This window comes from Ambystoma mexicanum, chromosome 4q (assembly GCF_040938575.1).
Source record: "Ambystoma mexicanum isolate Mex_15411 chromosome 4q, UKY_AmexF1_1, whole genome shotgun sequence".
Lineage (NCBI taxonomy): Eukaryota > Metazoa > Chordata > Amphibia > Caudata > Ambystomatidae > Ambystoma > Ambystoma mexicanum.
In genome coordinates this window covers 1,186,164,082-1,186,184,692 of record NC_090928.1, presented here as the reverse complement: position 1 = coordinate 1,186,184,692, position 20,611 = coordinate 1,186,164,082, and the positions used below count along the sequence as shown (strand labels likewise).

At 45.3% G+C, this 20,611-nt stretch overlaps 1 protein-coding gene across 1 annotated transcript in view; it reads left to right on the top strand.

The window, feature by feature from the left end:
• DNAH8 (dynein axonemal heavy chain 8) overlaps positions 1-20,611 on the top strand; it is an 8,835,797-nt gene that overhangs the window by 4,618,081 nt on the left and 4,197,105 nt on the right. Inside the window, exon 39 of the mRNA XM_069608756.1 lies at positions 15,667-15,769. Coding sequence (XP_069464857.1) covers positions 15,667-15,769 — 103 coding nt within the window. The remainder of the gene's footprint in view (positions 1-15,666; positions 15,770-20,611) is intronic.

Below are 20,611 nucleotides of genomic sequence, written 5' to 3'. Positions count from 1 at the left end.
TTTGAATCTGGGTGTTTGCATTCTGGTATCTCTGGCACTGTTCTGGGTCCCTTTAGGCTCCCGTCCACACTGGATCTCCCCCAGAGGGCTTGCTGTTCACTGTTGTGAGTTGCTTGTTCTCCCTATGTGTCTTCCTTTGGTGTGAGCCCGCCGCCCCCTCCCACTGCGCTTCCTGAGTTGTGTGCCAAAGGGCTTCCCTCAGGCCCGTCTCCTCCCTCCTATTTCCTTTGAACCCTCTATGGTGCTCACTGTTTCTCCCATCTTCTCTAACTGCTACTCTATCTCCTATCCTATCCGTTGCACCAAGTCTGGTAGGAAGAAGTTCAAAAGGGACATCCTGGTCTCCAACCCAGGCCTCCTTATCGATGATACCTACACCAGGGCTTCCTCCTGGCAGACCCATACTGACATCCTCTTTGTCATTTCCTCTGTAGGCCTATGGACCCCCATGTGGTCTTTGCTCTCACCCTTTTTTCCTCCTCTCCCATTAATGGTGGCACTCTGTGGGAGGTTCCTTTCGCAATTCTGCGACTCTCTCTCTCTTTCTATTCTAGCCGCTGGCCCGACACACTCCGCCAGGCACCCCCTGGATGTTCTCATCTCCTCTGACATCCCCTTCTCAAACCCTGTCACCACTCCACTCTCTTGGAGCGAACTCTTTCTTCTCTCTTCCCACCTGATGCTCTCTGTCCTCCAGGTGTTGCCGACCCCAGCACTGCCACCCACCTTCTCGGCCTTCCTGCCCTTGAAGCGTGTGTCAGTGGAGTATTTTGCTGCTACTTTCTCACCTCCTCCCACGCCCGATTCACACTCTGACACAGCCCTCTCTAACCTGCATCTCTCTATCACTAACACTCTTGATGTCCATCCCCCTGTCATGAAGATCTGTCTTAAGCCCATCTCCAATGCAGCTCTTGGTATGACTCCGACCTAAACGTAATTGCAGGGTGGCTGAGAGGAAGTGGAGGGCTTTAGGCGCATCCTGTGACAAACTGGCTTGTAGCCTTTTCTAAATACGATACAGACTCTATGTCCTTTCCAAAAAGAGAGCCTACATCCATGCCCACATCTCTGCGCCCTCTAACAACATGGTCAATCTCTTCAAAATCTGCAAGGAGCTGGCCAATCCTGCTGCAGTCTCCACCTCTCCTGTTCCATCCCAGGCCACTGCATGGCATTGGCTTCTCACTTCACCACTAAAACTCAGCACACCCTGCCCTCTCTCTCCACTTCCTTTCACGCTACCTCTTTCAGGCTCTCTTTGACCACGTCTCCTTCTCCGTTCTCCTCTTGCCCCATGTTCGCTCCTGACAATGTTTCTAGACAAGTCCGATCTATGAAAGTATCGTCCAAGCATGTGCTCCCCTGCTCCTCCAGAACCATCAATGACCACATCAACACCCTCGCTCCATCCTTGTCTGATTTCTGTAATCACTCTTTTGCCACTGGAACGTTTCCCTCCCCCCAAAGCACTCCCTTGTGCACCCCCTCCTGAAAAAGCCTTCTGCCGATCCTTCCTCTCCAGCAAATGACCTTCTGATCTCTATCACTCCTTTCTTGGGCAAACTCCTGAAAATGCTGCCCGTTGCTCAGCTTATTTTCCATACCCAATCTGTTGTTGTCTCCATGACCATCAGTCTGGCTTTAGAGCAGCCAGAAGCATGGAAACTGCTCTCCTGAACACCCGTTAAGACCTGCTCTCAAATCTCAACTATAGTCGTCCTTCTGTCCTAATCCTCCTTAAACTTTCCTCTGCTTTTGACATGGTCAACCACGCCATCCTGATCAATCGTCTCTGTGACAACCTGGGCATCATGGATCAGGCTCTAGCCTGGTTGACCTCCTTCCTCTCCAATCGACCCTGCCAGGTCCAACTGGGGCCCTTTCTCTCCACCACCTCTCTCTCTACATGTGGTGTGTTCCCCAGGGCCCTAACCTCTCAACCTAGCTCTTCAACCTTTACTTGGCACCTCTGGCCCATCTTACCTCTTCCTTCTTTCCTAACTTTCAGTGTTATGTGGATGACATTCAGCCCTGCTCTAGGCTCCCCGCAGCCTCCTCTCCTCTCTCGCTCATTACTGATTGTCTATCCGCGATTCTGGAATGATGTGCCTCTAACGTTCTCTCCCTGAATGCCAGTAACACTGAGCTCCTCCTCATTGGGACCCCTACTCCTGCTTTCCCTCTTTCACTCTGGCCGCCCTCCTTGGGCCCGGTGAGCCAAAAAACCTTGGTGTCATCTTTGAATCCACCCTCTCCTTCTCTCCTCACATCACGGATTTCATTAAGAGATCTGACTCCCAGCTGCACCTCCTCATAGGCATTGTTCCTTTTCTCACTTTCCCTCAGAAGCTCAGTGTCTCCAGAGCCCTGGTTCTCTCTAGGCTGGACTACTGCAACAGCATCTTTCTAAATCTGCCTGCCACTACTCTCCCCCCTCTGCAATTAATCCGGAACAGACCTGCAAGACTTGTCCTTGGCCTCAAGCCCAGGGATCTTTTGGTTCCAGCCCTGAAATCTCTCCACTGGCTCCTGGTGACTGCAAGGATCAAGTTCAAGACCTTCTGCATTGTCCACAAGGCTTTCTGCGGCTGGGGACTAAAGTACATCCAACTCTCTCTTCCTAAACACATTCCTTCCCGAGCCCTCTGCTCATCCAACTCCAACTCTCTGCGGGTTAGACCCTTTTCCAGGCTGAGAGTGGGGTGCGATCTCACTCCTTGGCTGGAGCCTCCCTCTGCAACAGCCTCCCTGCCTCTCTCAAACTTGAGCAGAACCACCTCAGGACAACTCTAGACCTTCCTTTTTGCTTCTGCTTTTGCTCTCTCTCTCCCATTCTGATGTTCTTGTCTGCTGCACTAACTGGTTACCTGGCCTCCCTTAGCTCCTTATGGGGACCAGGCTCCTTCATGACCAGTAGCCCCTTGCACTGCCTCCGGGCCTACTGCGCACTAGGTACTGTGTCTGCAACCCTACAGTCCCCTGCCTCCTAGCACTTACTTAGAACCCGCCACCCCGGCTGCACTTACTTGAGCTTTGCTTATTGCACTCTCCCTTTCCCTCTCCTCGCACTTCCCCTCTCCCTTTACACCTGCACTTGCACAATCTGAATGACACACAGCCAAGTAAGATCGTTGTTTTCCTCTTGTTATCCCCTTCCTTGTCTTGTCGCGCCTAGAACCACTTGTGTACAGGCGCGTTATAAACGACTTATCATATCATATCATATAATAAACAGAGCAGAAATAAAATTGTATCAGGACCTGGCACAAAGAGGAAATGGGAGTGCTCCTCAGATGAGGAAATCATTGAGCTCTGCTCTGAGTTATACTTATCAGACTCGCCCGGGGAGACGGCCCAGGGGGAATATTTGGTCAAGGGCCCCCTGCCGCAGATTACTGGGTGGTGGGGGGGCAAAGGGAGGAGCTAAAGGGGGATAACACACTTGAGGAGGTGAGGTCTATGATTAGGGTGCTGATGAGTAGTAAGGCCCCAGGGCCAGATGGTTCTGTCTGGAGGTTTTCCAAGGTGTTCAGGGAGGTACTGATCCTGGTGTTACTACTGCTTTTCAATTCCTTTGGGAGGACCGGCCGCATAGCCCCTTCTATGAAGGAAGCTAATGTGGTGCTGCTCCCAAAACCCCACAACGAGATCACGTTGTGGGGTTTTATCGGCCCATTGCCCTAATTAACATAGACTCAAAGATTTATACCAAGATTTTGGCATCCCGTCTGGACAAGTTGATCCGTGGGCTGATTGGTCCGGATCAGTGGGCGCTTATCTGGCAGAGGCAGACCTTTGACAATACGCGTAGTGTATGTCTTAGTCAGAACTATATGCAGTACCCTTTGGGAACACCACACACAATTAAGACTACAAGTGATAGTACAATTTCACCTTTGGTACAAGCCTGTACTACACAGTAAAGTGGTAGCGATGGCTGAGCAGCCAGACTTATCTCAAGAGTAAGTGAGCAGTATCAATAGTTACACAAAGGACAGCAATTACTATGCTTCAAACCAACACTGACTCAAGGTTTCTGAGTAAAAGAATATACATTTATTTACACATCAGTTGTAAAAAATGTCACTAAAGAAAAGCAATTTAGAAATCACACTCGTAATACACCACACCACTCCCAATAGATTCTGGACAAGTTAAGCTCAAAAACGAAGTGTGAGCAAAATGGCACTCCAGTAATTTAAAAAGGAGGGAAATACAAAGTTAGACAAAGATTGAGCAGCACCAACAGGCAAGTAAGCAGGGCAATCTAGAAGGAGGAACTACAGTGATGGAATCTAATCAAAAAGGCTTAAGCCCAAAGTCAACAGGACAAAAGTCTTTTGCTCAAGATCACAAAGTTCAGGGTAGTGCGCTGTTAAGTCTTTGCCAAGAGTTCCGGACGAGGTTGGTCGGCAGAAAAGTTAGTTTAAAGGGTAGAGAAGGACAAGCCCTCGGATTGGCGAAAGGTTTCATACAGCTTCACCGCAGCTGGACGAAACGAACAACCGGATTCGAACAGTACCTTAAAAAGTAGAAGCAGCTGTAGCTGAGGCGACGCTCCTGGCAGGTCCTGCAGGCTCACGGTTCCTGAAGTGACTGTCAGACTGACAGGAAGTAGGAAGACTGGAGGGTCCTGCACTGCCCAGGGAAGAAACCAGCAGCAGAGCAAAGCAACAAAGAAAAAGGTGCGCTCTGTAAACCCCAAGCAGGGTCCGACCTTCCTGGCTATCCGGTTCACTATAGCTCTGTACAGCCAATTCGACCAGAGGAGGGAGGCCTGGCTTGGAGTTTGGGTGAACTGGTTGGTCCCACCAGCTTAAGAGGAGAAGATTCCTAGACGATCTTCCCTGTCGTTGAGTATGAAGATTCAGACCTTCAACAGTGCTTCACCGGGCGGTTCAGTCATTGTAGGGCTCCTCTTCTGTCAGCTCCTCTTCGGTTCTTTTGTTCCAGTGGCGACTCTGCCTTTCCAGCCCCAGAGACCTGCTTTTTATGCAGTTTTCCCCCATTCACACAGCCTGGCTGTCAATCACACAGCAGGGTGGCTGTCCCGCTGGGACAGTCACCACAACCAATCAGATCAGTGTGACATGGGTCTCCAAGGAGACCCTGTGCAGGGAGTCCTAAAACCCTACCTCACATCCTGTCCCCCCCAGACATACACGTTCCTAAGGAGGGCTTCTGTGTAGAAGCCTGCGAAAGGAGGTGAACAAAGGAGCCAAACCTGGTTTGGCACGCAGAGAAAAGCACGAGAAAGACATTTTCAAAAAGAAATGGCGAATAAACTCAGCCGGAACCGTATGAAAACGTATATGGTCTAGCAGGTTTAAGTTCGAGGCTACCAAGATAGCCTAAAACAATACCAAGGTTATTTAAGATAATCGCGGTAGGAAAGATAGGGTAGTTACCACTGCCACCAGCCAAGTCTTAATGAAAAGGGAGCAAAACAATGCTCCAAGAGAAACAGACAAAAGTGATAAGTATTAACCCTTTCCAGTACTCTATGTAAGATAGTTTGTACTGGGTATGTGGATTTGAAAGAGCCTAATAAAGTCAATGGCAACTTTACATGTCCTGGGAGACAGTAGTCAGTCCCAGAAAATGGAGTCTGAGTAGGGAAGTCTAAAAGACAATCCTGTGTCACTGCACTGAAGGTGCTGTGTAACACACAGTAAAAAGATGATGCCTGTGGAGTAGGTGAGGCTCCACAGTCTATGAACACAAGAAAATGTTAAACACGCACAGCAAAAAAAATGTAAGAGTAGGAAAAAAGGCTCACACTCTTTCCAGGTGAGAAAAATAAATCCTAGAAATCCAGCAAAGCTGATGAGGGACTCATTAGGTAAGGGAAATTAGCCATTCTGGAGAATTCTCCCTAACACTCGCCCCCCCATACCCCTAGGCTAAGGGACAGGAGGATTTAATCCACTCCTGGATGAATCTCAACCTCTAGTCGGTTAAAAACATCCTAGAGAGATCATCAGCATTTTGGTGGTGACACTCTGCTCTGTGCTCAATGGTGAAATCATACCCTTGCAGGCAGATTGACCATCTCAGAAGTGTTGGGTCTTCCCCTTTCATTTGCATTAACCATCTCAAGGGTTGGTGGTCTGTCTGAATCACAAAAGTAGATCCACACAATGGCAAAACATTCACGCTCCATGGTTGCCCACCTTGTTTCTGGTTCCTTCAATTTCCTACTGAAGAAGCAAATGGGGTGCTCCCTACCTTTCTCATCCAGTTCACTAAGGACTGCACCTATACCTGTATTGGAGGCATCTGTCTGCACAATGAAGGGTTGGTGATAATCAGGAGCTCGTAGGACTGGAGCTTGATAAAGGGCTTTCTTGAGGTTTTCAAAGGCTTGAGTGCACTCCTCATTCCATCTAACCTTTTTTGGGAATTTTGGAGAGGAGATCACATTCAAGGGAGAAGCTATGGTCCCATAGTTCTCTATGAAATTTCTGAAGTACCCAGTGAGACCTAGAAAAGCTCTCACTTGGGTTTGAGTTGTAGGGGTGGCCCAATTTATTTTTTTTGTGTTTTATTGTGTTACAATTTTTACAAAAGGACATTCCCTTGATTGTGAGTTTAGAAAAAGTGAAGCTTCCTCCATTTCTTTTTCCTTTCTTTCTTTAAAATGCTCAGGTTTTAGTCGTTCCATGAGGAATTTCCTTCCAAATCCAAGCTTTGAAGGAACTTGGCTGTTGCCACGGTTAATATCGTTGAGTCTCCACCCATTAACTTATTCCACCAGTCGTCTTCACTTGTTGTCAAATGTGAGAGTCTGTGTGGGCGCAGGTAGATTGTTCTTCATTTGTCCACAGCGGGCAGTAAAGAAGTAGGTGTTGTACTGTTTTGTGCTCCAAACAGTTGCAATACCGACAGTTGGGGTCTTCGGATTGTTTTCTCTGGAATAGAACTTCTTTCGTCTTTAAGACTTTCAGGCGTGCTCTTAAAAAAGTTGCACGTAACCATTTGTCTGGAAACATTTTTAGGTAGTTTCGTACCTCATCTATCCTCTGTGTGTTGGTTGTATGATGAGTCTGAGGTGTGTACTCTTCAGCTTTTTCCAATGTGTCAATCCAATCTTGAATTTTTAGTTTTTCCTTGATTTTTCCGGGAATACGTTCTATGTCCCATTCAGAACATCTGATTTTTTTCTGTTATTACAGTAGTTTATTATACCAGGTCGTCATCATTGGGTTTGTTTTGCTCTTCATTTCATCGTGGATGATATACAAGACTTTCGGCCGGGGACTTCTTAGAATTTTTCCCAAGAGTAAAATACTGTTTCTCTCAACTACAGATTTTACTGATTGGAGGCTCAGTTCTCGTTGGATGACTGCTATGGGAGGAGAGTTTGGAAGTCGTAGTACTTTACGCCAAAAGATCCCTTCCAGTTTAGGCCAACATGTTGATGGAAGAAGTGTCATTGCCTCCGCCCCATAAGTTATAGCCGGTACTGCTTTTGCTTTGAAAAAGTTGATTAGTGGAAGGATTGTGAATTTACCATATTTTCTTTCCAGGGTGAAGGCCTGTGCTGCCAATGTCTTAGTCTTGATGAGTAGGTGTTCTTGCATCGTTATTTCTATTGGACTTCGACAGATTTTTACTCCCAGGTAGGTAAAACTTTTTACTATGTCCAGTTTCTCTGAATTTCCAAACCATTGAAATCTTTTAGTTGGTTTTGACGATTTTTCCAGAATCAAGATTTTGGTTTTTGTTGTATTCAATTCCAAATCATTTTTCTTTAGATATATTGAAAGACTGTCTATTTGCAGCTGAAGACCGATAGCTGTTTGGTCCAGTAATAAGATGTCATCCGCGTAAAGCAGTCGTGTTACTTTCGACTCGCCAATTTTAGGTGGAAATGATCGGGTGTCGTTTTCTTCTTCCACTATGTCAGCCATATATGCCTTGTACAGTGCTGGTGCCAGGGGGCAGCACTGCTTAACCCCTCTGGCTGTTTTTATTGTTTTTGACAGGAGGCCGGCATCATTGAGGCGTACTCTGATTGAGCTCTTACTGTACAAGGCTATGATTGGGTCTAGAATTGATGATGGACATATCTGTTTCTCTAGTTTTCTCCATAGTTTTTCCCTGTTTACACAGTCAAATGCTTGGACCAAATCGATTGTTGCTATATAAATTGTCGGATGACCCTCGGAAACTTTAGACTTTAGGATACTGAGCATCATGATGTTAACCGCAGTGCCAAAGCCCTTTTCAAAACCCGATTGTAGTGGGTCGGCTGTCTTAGCCTCTTTCTGCCAGTCTCGAAATTCCTCCAATACCAAAGAGCCAAAAAGTTTTCCCAGCACATCCAATAGTGCTATCGGCCTGTAATTTTTTCGGTCGCCTCTCAGGCCCTTCTTGTAAATCGAGACCACATTTGCTGTTTTCCAGGTTGCAGGAACAGATCTCGTGGCCCTGCATCTTGAAAACATTTCTGTTATTAGTGGTGCCCAGATTTCTGGTTCCTGTTTAAGATCGATGTTTGAGATTCCATCGGGGCTTGGGGCCTGGGAATTATTTAGCTTTTTTATCTTTTCCACAATGGTCTGATTGGAGTACACGTTCCGTTTGCTTGTACCTCCGTTGTCTATTGTGTTTGTTTTTGGTGTAGTTTCCTTGAATAGATTAGTGAAGTGCTCCATCCATTTGCCTTCAGAAACACTATTGATGATAGTCTTTTCTGTGACTGACGATTTGGTCTTTATTATCGTCCAGAAATCTTTAGAGTTCCTTTTGCAAACTGTTCTCAGCATGGTCTCGGCATCTTCTTGATATACTTTCCAACGTATGGACTGAATCCATGACTTGTAGTTGTTTTCTGTTGGGTTACTAGGTCAAGGTTTTCTTGCGTTGGATTTTTTTGAGCCCTCCTTATGATTTTTCTGAGGTTGGATTTCTTTAGCCTCACTTCTTCATTGTGTATATGCAAATTTGTTTTTTCCTGTCTTCTTTTCTGTCGTGGATGTGAATACGGTATGAGAAGTGGCCAATAATCCACCTTATCTGTGATGTTATTGGTGGTGTTTAGGCTATTTCCATTTTTGTAAGTTGCCATGATGGAAATTAGGTCTTGTGTTGTTAACTGTAGCCGGTTTCCTTGAGTATTGATTTCTATTTTTTGTGACATTTTCACCGGCAGGTCTTTAGTTGCGTGCCATGTTGCTGTTAGTAAGTTGTGATCACTCCTGATTGTTTTTACTACCTCAAAACTCTTGATTAGTACATATAGACCCTTGGAGGCGAAGATATGATCGATTGTGCTTGTATGTCCTTTGCTTCCCCATGTCGGAATCCTGGGTCGCGCTGTGTCTAAAGAGTTGAGGTTATACAAGTCATGTGATTCCATCAATTCAGACCATGCAAGACCTTTTTTTGCTGATTGCGAACTACAGTTGGTTTTATTTCGGACTGTGTTTGTTTCCTCTTCTGGAGCAAAACAGGTGGCATTCAAATCGCCACATATCATGATGTGGTCCACATTGTAAACTGTCGTTGTTACAGTTAATATTTCTTCTCTATTATTAAGGAAATCAGTCGTTTTAATTGCAGCCGCATTCCAGTAGATATTCAACAGGAGAATAAGATCTTTTCTTCCTTCCGTCTGCGAATTTCCATCTTTCTCCCAGTCTAATAATGTTGCTTGAATTGCCAAAGATGATACCAAATTATGGGCTACTCTCAAACTTCCTCCTGTGCGGACTGTACATCAGGCTGTTATGAGGCCTGATGTAGGTCGACCCTTTTCCCCTTTTTCCGCCGGAGATAGTAAGACCTCAAAGCCGTCCATGCTCGGTGGTTTCAATATCCAAGTCTCTTGCAGCCTTAACAGGTCGAATCGGCCAAGGTTAATTTCCCCTGGTTGTGTGAGGTGAGTATGCCCTCTAGTGTTCCATGATCCAATGGTAATGATTTGCTCCGTGGTCTGTGCCGTAGTTTCAAGGTCACCGACACAGTATATGGATTGCTATGTTCTAGTGTAACGGGACAGTACCGTGGGGATCCACGCCCATCTTTTTGATTCTTTTTTGGTCGTTTCCATTTGATCTTTGGTCAGAGATTTGTCTCTCACCGAGCGTCTCTCTTTCCCTCCAGTGGTCTGCAAGTGGATCCAACCCTTTGGTTTCCTGCTTGGCGTATTTTCTGCCTGCCTGTCTTCTTCTTTCCACTGTCCTTTATTAGGTGGATTTTCTCTCTGCTTTGTTCTTTCGATGTCTTTAGGAGTCTGCCTCGAGTTAGAGCCTTCCCGTTTACGAGTTGCAGATCTTTCCTCTTTTTCGTGTTTTTCTTTCTCTGGTGATTGGTTCCGTTTTCTTTTCTCTCTCATAGGATCTTTTATGTTTGGGGTTCTGTGCGACATGTCCACTCTTTCTTTTTTTTTGGTCTCGTGGTTCTGATCTTTTTCCATTTTGTTTTTATTTTCTCCCTTATTGCCTCTTTCTTCAGATGTTCTTTCTCGTAGGATGTATCCTCTTTTTGAGAGTTCGCCTGCTGTTAGGAGCACAAGTTTCTTTATTGTCTGGGACGTAATGTGTAAAAAAATACTATCTGTCCGTCCCTTATGTGCAAACTCCACTATGTTTATATCCACACTTTCAATTTGATCTCCTTTAGAAATGTTATCAAGAAGTTTCATCGTGGCTCTCCTGTTCAGCACAATTTTCTCTCCTGAACTGCCACGTCTTTCTAATTTCAATGTTCGTGTCGACTTACTCTTGTGAGTAAAAATCGCCGATGTTCGTGTTAGGCATTGTTGACCAGATGAATAAGAGGATCTTCGGTTAAGTCGGTTTCTATTTTCCTGAGGTTGTTCTCTTTGTGTGTAACCCTCTGTCTGTCTGCCTGATCTTTTATGACCGTGAGTGTTGTCCACTTGTCGATTTGTTCCTTTACTGGTTAGGTGATTTTCTCTGTGCTGTCTTTCACTCTTCGGACTTAGCTCTACAGATCTTCCGGCCTCTGGACTATTTTTTGAGCTTTTTTGGCTGTTCTCCTCGTGACCTCTTCGTCCGTTTTCGATTTTGTGTATCCTTGTGTTTGCCAAACGGAATAGCGTTTTGCTTTCTGGCGTAATCCAGAATCTTTTGTCACTTGGATTTAATACTTTGACTCTCTCTATTTTTGGATATGTTATTTGTTTCTTTTGTGGGTTCCCTTTTAGGTTTCGAGATGGGGAGTTATTTTCTACAAATAACACCTTTCCTTTTTTTGTTGTTGGCTGCGGTATTTCTGACTCAGAATTTTCAATGGAATAGACACTGATGTTAGATATGTCAATCATACTTTCCTCTGTCATTTGTTGATGCTCTCTTTTGTCGCATGTCTGCTGGGAATCATTTTCTGAGTATATGGATTTTTTTTCCATAACCGTTATCCATTTTGTCAATAGCTCGTTTGTCTTGGTTTCGCTTTCCGATTTCTTCTGTATTTGTTGTATTTTTAGACCTTGAATTTCTTTCAGTATAAGCCGATTATTTGATGTTGTCTGTCTTGATTGTTGTTGTTTCTTCTCCTTCTTATAACGTTCAGAATTTTTTATTTTCAATTTCAGCTGGTCCTCTTTAATTTGTCCCTTCATTCTCGTTTCAGTTTCACGTAAGTTTTCTTTTGGACTGTTGTGTTGTTTCCATCTGCGCGATTCTCGTGAGGATTCCTTGGCAATGTTTGTGTCCCGATCTAAAATCTGACTCACGGAAGGAGACGCCGGTATCTCTATTTGATTTTTATCATTCATTTTTCCTTGATTCTCAGTTTGGTATGTTTGGGTACTGATGTTCACTGATTTTTTAAAAAATTGAAATACCTCGTTCTTTTGTTGTACTAGAGGGTTTGTTGGAGTATTGGCTGTGTCCGTCATTGTGCCTCGATCTGGAGTGTTTGCCTTCCAAGCTTCTGTGGCCAATATAAAACCTTGTAAGTGAGTCAATTTTAAAGTGAAGGATGCTAATAGCGAAGTGTGGTCCTTTAATGTATCGTTGATGGATTCGTATAACTTGCCAAATGGTGCTAAGGCGATGGTTACTGCTGACATCACCGGCAGTAAATCAGCCTTATTTCCAGGCGAATTAGTTTCTTTTGTTTTCAGAGTTTCCTGTTCACGCTTAATTTTGTGTGGGGTAGAGAGAAGTAAAGGCAGTGTGTCTGATAAGGCGTCACCCTTTATTTGTTGAATGGTCGACTCTTTGTGTTTAATCATGTTTTTGTAATTTAGTATAGCCTCTACCAGTTTTGCTTCTTCTTGATTTTTTTGATGAGTTGTTTGGGGCCTTGGTGCGATTTCTTGACTCCTTATCTCCTCTGTAGGTACGATAACTTTACCTACTGCCTGGTCTCTTGTTTTGTCATCCAACTCTTTTTGTTTGGTCGTTGGTTTGTGATCTAAAGTAACTTCATGTAATTTCTCTTTTTCAGAATTTCTTGCGTTGATGGTTGTAAGCTTAGATACAACTTCTTGTTTTTTTTCCCTTTCCCTCTGATGATAACACTTCCGTCTCTAATGTATTAGATTTTGTTTCTTTCTTTTTTCCCTCGTCGTTAACTGCTGGTACTAGCTTCTTATTTCTGCAGTCACTAGCAAGTTTTCGTTGCTCCGTTGTAAGTTGGGGGGTCTTCATTTGGCTAAAGTGCCAACGTATTTGAGGTGAAAAACAACCACTTTCCGATGTTTCTACTGATACTGATTGATGGAATGATTTTCTATGCGGGGATGGTGGAATCCCTTCCAGAATTTCCGTGTCGAAGAGTTCGAATCGGTTCGTCATGGGCGTTTTCCCTAGTTTTTCGAAGAACCTGCCGATCGGGTTATTTGTCTGGACTGTCAATTTGCCGGTTTTCTTTGGTTGGGACTTAAGTGGTAGTTTGAAGTTTGGAGTTGATGAGCCAGTATGGTTAGTGTCTTTACGTTCTGGAATTTTAGTGTTTTGTTTGCCCACGACTTCCTCTTGTTTGGACTTGATTGTAGATTCTGCTTTTTCGTCATCATTTTGGTCGAAGGATAAGTAATTTGCATCTTGATGCGGCGATGTTTCGCCTTGATGTTCTCTTGCTGAGTAAGTGTGTGTTTCGATCCAATTATGTTCTCTCAGCATATTAGGTTTGTCTGGTTCACATTCATCCAGGTCTTCCAGGTAGGATATAGTTCCATTGAATGAGTTGTTTTCTTTAAGGTCTGTTAAGTTTGGATCCGAACTTGGTAGATCTGCTCTTACTGTCACCAGATGAGCCCAGTTTTTTACAGCTTGTACTTTGCTGGGCAATGGCCTTATCTCACCTCCTCCTACCTCATGACCAAGGTAAACCACTTTGCTCTGACCAATTTAACATTTGCTTGCCTTTATGGTCAGATGGGCCTGCTCAAGAGCCTGCAAAACATATCCTAAGTGATCAATATGGTCTTTCCATGTAGGGCTGAACACTGCAATGTCACCCAAGTATGCCATGCAGAAGTCCTCCATCCCATTCAGAACTTGATTGACCATCCTTTGGAATGTAGCAGGTGCATTCATTAGTCCAAAAGGCATAACCTTAAACTGGTAGAGGCCTGCTGGGGTTGAGAATGCAGTTTTCTCCTTGGCCTGGTCTGTCAGGGCTATTTGCCAATAGCCTGAGGTTAGATCAAATGTACTGAGGTACTTGGCTAAACCAAGTCTATCCACCAGCTCATCTCTCCTTGGCAAAGGATGGGCATCAGTCTTAGTGACTGCATTTAAAGCTCTATAATCCACACGGAATCTCAACTCCTTGGATCCTGCCTTTGGTACTAGAACAACTGGACTAGACCATAGACTTGTAGAGGGCTCTACAACACCGAGAACAAGCATCTTTCTGACCTCTCCTTTGATGAGGGATCTCACATGTTGTGACATTCTGTAACCTCTGCTTTTCAAGGTAGACAGTCACCAGTGAGAACATCATGCTGGCCCCAAGGGGTCAAGCCTGGTAATAATGAAAACAGGGAGGCAAATTGATTTAACAAAGGTTTCTATTAACCAGGTTTCCTGAAGGCATAAAATGTCATAACCCCCAGGACCTGGTTGTTTGGATCGGTAAGATGCATCTGGCCGCGAGTATTCCATGAAGCCATTGACAGAATATTTGTCACAATTTATTCTTGATCGGGGGGATGGTGTAGCCCTGATCCAGTTTGACCTCATTTGTTAAACTTCCTTTTCAATAGGTATTGGGTTTACCTCTTACAACCTGTGACCTTGCAGAAACAGATTCATAGCGAACTATTCACAGAGCTCTGCACAGGAGTGTTCACTAACTAGAACCCAGCTTTTCTCTCTACCTCAAAAATAAGTGGCCAGCGTTCCGGCGAGCGCCCTCGCCACACCCAGCCCAGTGTTACATTACACAACCTCTATTCTCCCGGAAACTGGTATCCACAATTTACATACTAGTCAGTAACGGGAAGGGTGGGCAGAACCAAAGGTATAAAATCACTAGGGAAACAGCCCTCGGAGAACAACTGAGCGTGGATCAATGGAAAACTACATGCATGCAAACCCGTTACATATCCTCACACGGCCGAAACAGGCTAACCCACTCCATATTTCTCCATCAGATCTACTACTCACCCGCCACCCTAAGTAGATTCTTCCCCGAAAGGTCACCAAATTGTAAGAGGTGCAGAACCGAACCAGCAGACTTTTATCATGTGGCCTGGGGCTGCCCCGGCATCCGTTCATTCTGGTCAGACATAGAAAATGCAATGGCTGAAATGCTATACTAGGGAATACTCTCCAAAGCTCTGGCTGTTGGCCCTGATTGAAGGGGGAACTTGCACAGAAAAGAAACTCCTGGATATGGCCTCTGTACTGGCAAGATATTTGGTGGCCAGAACATGGGGGCGCTCCAACCCTCCTATAGTACTGAATTGGTTGGAAGTTATGAATCTGTCGGAAGAGAGATAAACTATATACGCCTCCACACTCCCCACCTCAAGCCGCCCATTTGACTTCTGGGCCCCATTTAGGCAATACCAGACTGACATTGCCCAGGCTTCGCAGACACCAGCAACTACCCCAGAGCGAAAATAATCACAACACCGTGGCCTCAGAATTGTCTCTGTAATGTTGCCTTAAGAACTAGATGGTGAATCGGAAATACATCACAGTGCCATCTATGTGCCAATTTCATTCCTAAATGTAATAGGTAAATATCAAAATGCAATGCTGTGAGTCCGAAGGGAGGGTGGGAGGGGCGGTCAAGTTATTGTAGTAGTGTTGTAGGGATTGTTGTATGTACTCAACTAACGAAACTCAATAAAGAAAGTAAAAAAAAAAATCAGTTATCTAAAATCTCTGCTTAGAAAAAATGTAAAATTGATTTCTTTTATAACTATATAGCTCAGGTGGCCTGTTCAGACATGCATTAAATGTATCTCACCATGTAATGGTAGCACCCAATGTATGCCAGTCGTCCAACGTTCTCAAAGACCATATGAAAATGCATCTAACAAAGCTCTATATTGGGAGCAAATGCACATGTGTTGAAATGTTTGTTGTTCCTTGCAAAACCTCAATAAAAAAAATTTCAAATAAAAAAAGAACATTCTTAGCAGAAGACTATAATGTTGTTAGTTATGTAAGGCAAACATGATGCTGCAATATATTCGCATAGACAGTCTATTTTTTTTTATTTAAGGTATTTGGAAAAGAAAAGACTACTATTCCCAAGATTCTTCTTTGTTTCTGACCCCGTCCTCCTAGAAATTCTGGGACAAGCAAGTGATTCACACACAATACAGGTATATTTCCTCTGTTGTTTTATTAATGGAAATTGAATAATTACTTTAAATCATGTGTAAGATGACAAATATTTGTATTGTACCATTTTGTCAGGCACCACATCATGGCAGTTTTAGCAAAAGTTTTCAACAATACTGTATGTTCGAGAGCCCGAGCTAGGTGTTGGTGAGGTGCTAGAGCACTGCAGTAAGCGGGAGTAACAGAGGCAAATTCACCAGTTTCACTTTTATAGTTCGCAGGTGCGCTGCTTTAAATGGCTAGCGTACACACTGAGGATCAGCCCGGTGTCCTCTTTCCGTTCCCTGCTGCTCAGATTAACAAAAACGCAACTCATGTATCCTGAGAGCCACGGCTGACTTGTGGCAAAATGGCGGACACCACAGCCGAGATTTATTAATCTGGGGCGGAGCGTCAATGCCTGCCGGTCCGGGGGCAGAAGCAGAGCCAATATCCTCTACGGACGTTGCATCGAGCTTGGAGCAATGGCCCCTGCTGATGTCAGAGGGCTGCGGGGGTGAGTAGTGTACCCTGTCCCTCTCCCCCTGGGGTGCTCCTGAACTCTGCTACTTTGCGCGCTGCAAGCGGCTGCTCTGGCCAGAACAGAGCAGGCTCCTCCTGTATCTCCCTGACACCTTCCCTGACCCGGCTGAAGAAGCAAACCAGCGGACTGAGGGTGGCAGGATACCTCCCCCACTCCCTCTGGCGATACTGAAACGATGCGCGGCACGGCAGCAGGCCGGGCTCCGGATGTGATCTGCAGGGGCCAGGGGCCTCAACGCGACCTAAATAGGCATAATACAGGGAGAACTGGGCTGGGGAAGCCCCCATCCAGGTAAAAGGCACCATCTGTCATTTTGCTACAAGCAGGAAAACCAGATCCAAGGAAGCAAAAGTTACTCAGCGCATTGCTGCCGGAGAGGGTGGAATCACCATCAGACAGACACAATGGCAGAGGGGTTTAAAATATAACAGGGCAACATCACCGATGGTGCGCCCCGCACACTCAAACCTCTGAAGCAAAACTCTGGCAGCTGCACACAAGCTCTACAGATTAGCATAGGCATCGCCCCTGTTAGGGAGAATTCTCTGTTTAGGCTGAATTTCCTTACCTAGTGAGTCCCCCAGCAGCTTTGCTGGATTTCTGGAGTTTGTTTTTTTCTCCTGCCAAGAGTGAGACTCTTTTCTCCCACTCTTGGACATGATTTATGGTGTTCCTTTGACTGCTAATTTGTTTTATGGGCTATGGGGTCCTTTACTCCATAGGGTCTCATGTGTTTTTACTATGTGTGTTACACAGCACCCTCCATGAAGTGACACAGGGGTGTCATAGTGACACCCCACCATAGACCCCATGCGCTGGGACTGACTACTGTCTCCCAGTGCATGTAAAGTCACCATTGGCTTTACTAGTCCCAAATTATGAACAGAAACCAGTACAAACCATCATATTGTGGACGTACTGGTTGGGGCAATTCGATTCCCCGGGGTCTGTTAGTCGAGGGGGCACGTCTCCGTCCCCCCTGATCGAGTTTTGGCTGGTGGCAATGGATACTACTTTTTATTTTCGACCGCGAATATATCCCTATGGGATTTTCCCATTGTTCGAGGCTACCAACTTTAATTATTTAATTCTCATAGCCTCGAACATTCCGCCAGTTTATTTATTTAATATTAATTCGCCGGTTGGTCTTTTTTGCAAGGACTCGATTCTAAAATGGCGTTTGTGTTCTCTTCTGTGACTCCAACCCAAGTCGAGCCCTTTGTTCCACTTTTGGCGGGCTTCTCCACAGAAGCCTCCAAAAGTCGTGCCACTCTGTCTGGGTACCACTGGGGGTTTTGGGGGGTTTAGGCACCCTGGACTGAGTTACCTTGGTAACTCAAGTCACACTCTTGTGTGATTGGCTCAAGTGGTGAGCTGGCCAGTTCATCACTTAGCATGTTTGATTGAAAGCTAGGCTGAGTGAATGGGGGTGTGCTGCATAAAAGCAGGGCTTTGGGGACTGGAACTTCACAAGTCGCAACGGGATCTGAGAATCCGACGAGGGAGAAGCTGAGCCGACCTGCTACGACGGCACCACTGGTGGAGACCTGCGGAACCGACTCACCACTTCCCGATGACAGAGAAGATCTCCCTGCTGGAGAGTCTTCTTTCCCTGACTGGTGGCCACAACCAGTTTACCTTCTTTTTCTCGCATCCCAGGACGTCTTGTGGTCGAATTGCCCATGCCAAACACCCCGGCAACCGGCTAGCCACTGACCACTGGACCGCGAACAAAAGGACCGCTCCTTTTAACTGAGAACTCCGCGGCTGGTTTCTTCCCTGGCAGTGCAACAGACTCCTGTCTACCTCCCCGACGAGATCCTCTCTTCCCCCGGACGAAGCACTGACTTGCATCCGCTGCCAGGAACAACTGCCCCCGCTGGAGCATTCTCACCACTTTAAGGTACCGTGTCCGCCAGGCCTCCCTTTCTAAAGATTGCTACAAGGTAATAATAATCCCTTAACCTTCTGGACTAGGCTGGCCGCCTTGACCATCTAACTGGTCCCTTTCTTTTGGTCCAACTCTTTCTGAACCTTTTGTGCACTTTTCAACCGTGTGACCTTGGACACATTTCGTTCTGATCCTCTTAAAGTGGATCCGGCCTTGTGAACTCTAACTTCACGGTTTGACTCTACCTTCCTCTCTTGCTGTTCTTGGGAAAGTGTTGGGATCTGTTTCAATTTATACTCTGCTTTTCTCTCCCTTTTAAAACAAATTATTAGAGTGCCATCTGCGTTAAGAGCTCACCGCTGTCTGAAAATAAGTGGGGCTTTACTTAAGACTTGTCTAATATTCTTTTAAGGGAGTGTATATCTTTTAGTGACCGTGTTTTTGAACTGCTTAAAATTAGTGCCTGTGTGTTTTATTAGATGTGGTTTTAAATAAATAAGTATATCTCTTTTACACCAAGCTCTGGTCAGTGTTTGCTTGTTCTACTGTGTTCTTTTGACCTATTGTGAATACTCTGTATACTGCCTAACTCTTCTTGAGGGAAGTCTGACTGCTCAGCCACAGCTACCAAGTGAATCTGTGTGGTACAGACTGCTACCACATGGGAAATCAGCTGCAGGTAGAAACACTACGCGGCATGTAAACATAACCGCGTGTGTTTCTGCCTGCTGTGGCTTTCACTTTGGGTCTCCGGTGCTGCGGAGCACCGGAGACCCAAAGTGATAGCCACAGCAGGCATAAACACACGCGGTTGTGTTGGAAAACGCTGCGGTTTTTCTTTCCAAGTTTCTCAGGCTCCTCCGGAGGAGCCTGAGAAACTTGGAAAGAAAAACCGCAGCGTTTTCCAACACAATAACGTTGTATTAATGTTTGCGGTCGCTTCAAAAGCGACCGCAAACATAAATACAACGTTTTTAAAGCTGCGGTTTTATTCCTAAGTTTTCCGGGCTCCTCCAGCCCGGAAAACGTAGAAAAAAAAACGCAGCTAGTGCTTATTTTTTGTAAAAAAAAATAAATAGCACTTACCAAGATTCAGCTGCAGCTTTCCTGCTCTGGTCTCCGGTCCGCGTCCTCCGAGTCCCGGCACTAATGAAGGGAAAGACACCCAGCGGTAGCCTTTGTTTACTACAGCTGGCTGGCTTTTCCTTCATTAGTGCCGCAAAAGCAAAAGCCAGCACAGGAGGGCCTCCATTTCACAAAATGGCTGCGCCCCTGTGCTTGCTTTTTCGAATTTTGAGCTTGAATAGCTCAAAATTTTACATAGGAAGTTTTAAAACGGAGGATGCCAGTATTTTTTTTTTATATGGCCTATCTATTTTTTAAATAAAAATGTTTACTAGACCATCCCTTTAACAATTTTTCCACAGGTACATTCCAACATGGACTCTGCAAGCATAACATTTTGGGACTCTTGTGTGATGTACTGCAAATTCTCTTTACCATGTTATATTGCTAAATTCGTCCATTTGGTGTGGGTGGGGAATGCGTGTGCGTGAGGATGTAAGTTGTTAGTATGTGATGATGTAGGTGAGTTCTGAGCATGTGGTTGCTCAATTGTGAGCATGTGGTTGTCCAGTTGTGAGCATTTGGTTGCCCAGTGGTGACCATGTGGTTGCTCAGTTGTGATGTGGGTGCTCAGTTGTGAGCTGGTGGTTATTCAATTGTGAGCATCGGGTGCTCAGTGTTGGTGCCACTAGCTGGAGCAAATAGTTGCTCAGGTATGGTGCCAATGGTGGTGCGAGGTTGGCTGCCTTGTGGGCAAGGTAGTTTGAGCATGGGTTGCTCAATTGTGAGCATTGGTTGCTCAGTGTTGGTGCTTGTATATGGAGCACATTGTGGCTCATGTCTGGTGCCAATTGTCGTGCATTCGTGGGTTCCGACTAGTGGTTGGTTCCATACAGTGGATTTGGAATTGTTGCTTTAGGCGGTCAGTGGGGTTAGGACACTGTTTTTCTTTGTGTTTTGCACAACTAGTTGCTGGTGTATGATGAAGTATGGTTATAGGGGTGATGTTGAGTTGGTAATGGTTGTGCGCTGGATTGTGGGCTGGTTCCCTTGAGCGAGTTCCGTAATAAGGCCTGTTATGGTACGGGTGATTGTTCTGGAATGGGCTATTTGGTAGCTACACTAAGGTTTTGGAGGGGAATAGCTTATTGCTTGGAGTGGTTTGCTGAATGGGTATTTAAATGGTTAGTTGTCTGTGGTCTATAAATTGTTGAGTAGCAACTGTTCCTTCTGTCTCTTCCTGTTTTTGTATTGTTATGTAAGGTGGGAGATGTGTTGGGTTTTACCTATTCTGGTTATTTCCTTGTGTGTGTGTCTGAGCCTGGAACGTTGAGTATGGAGTGT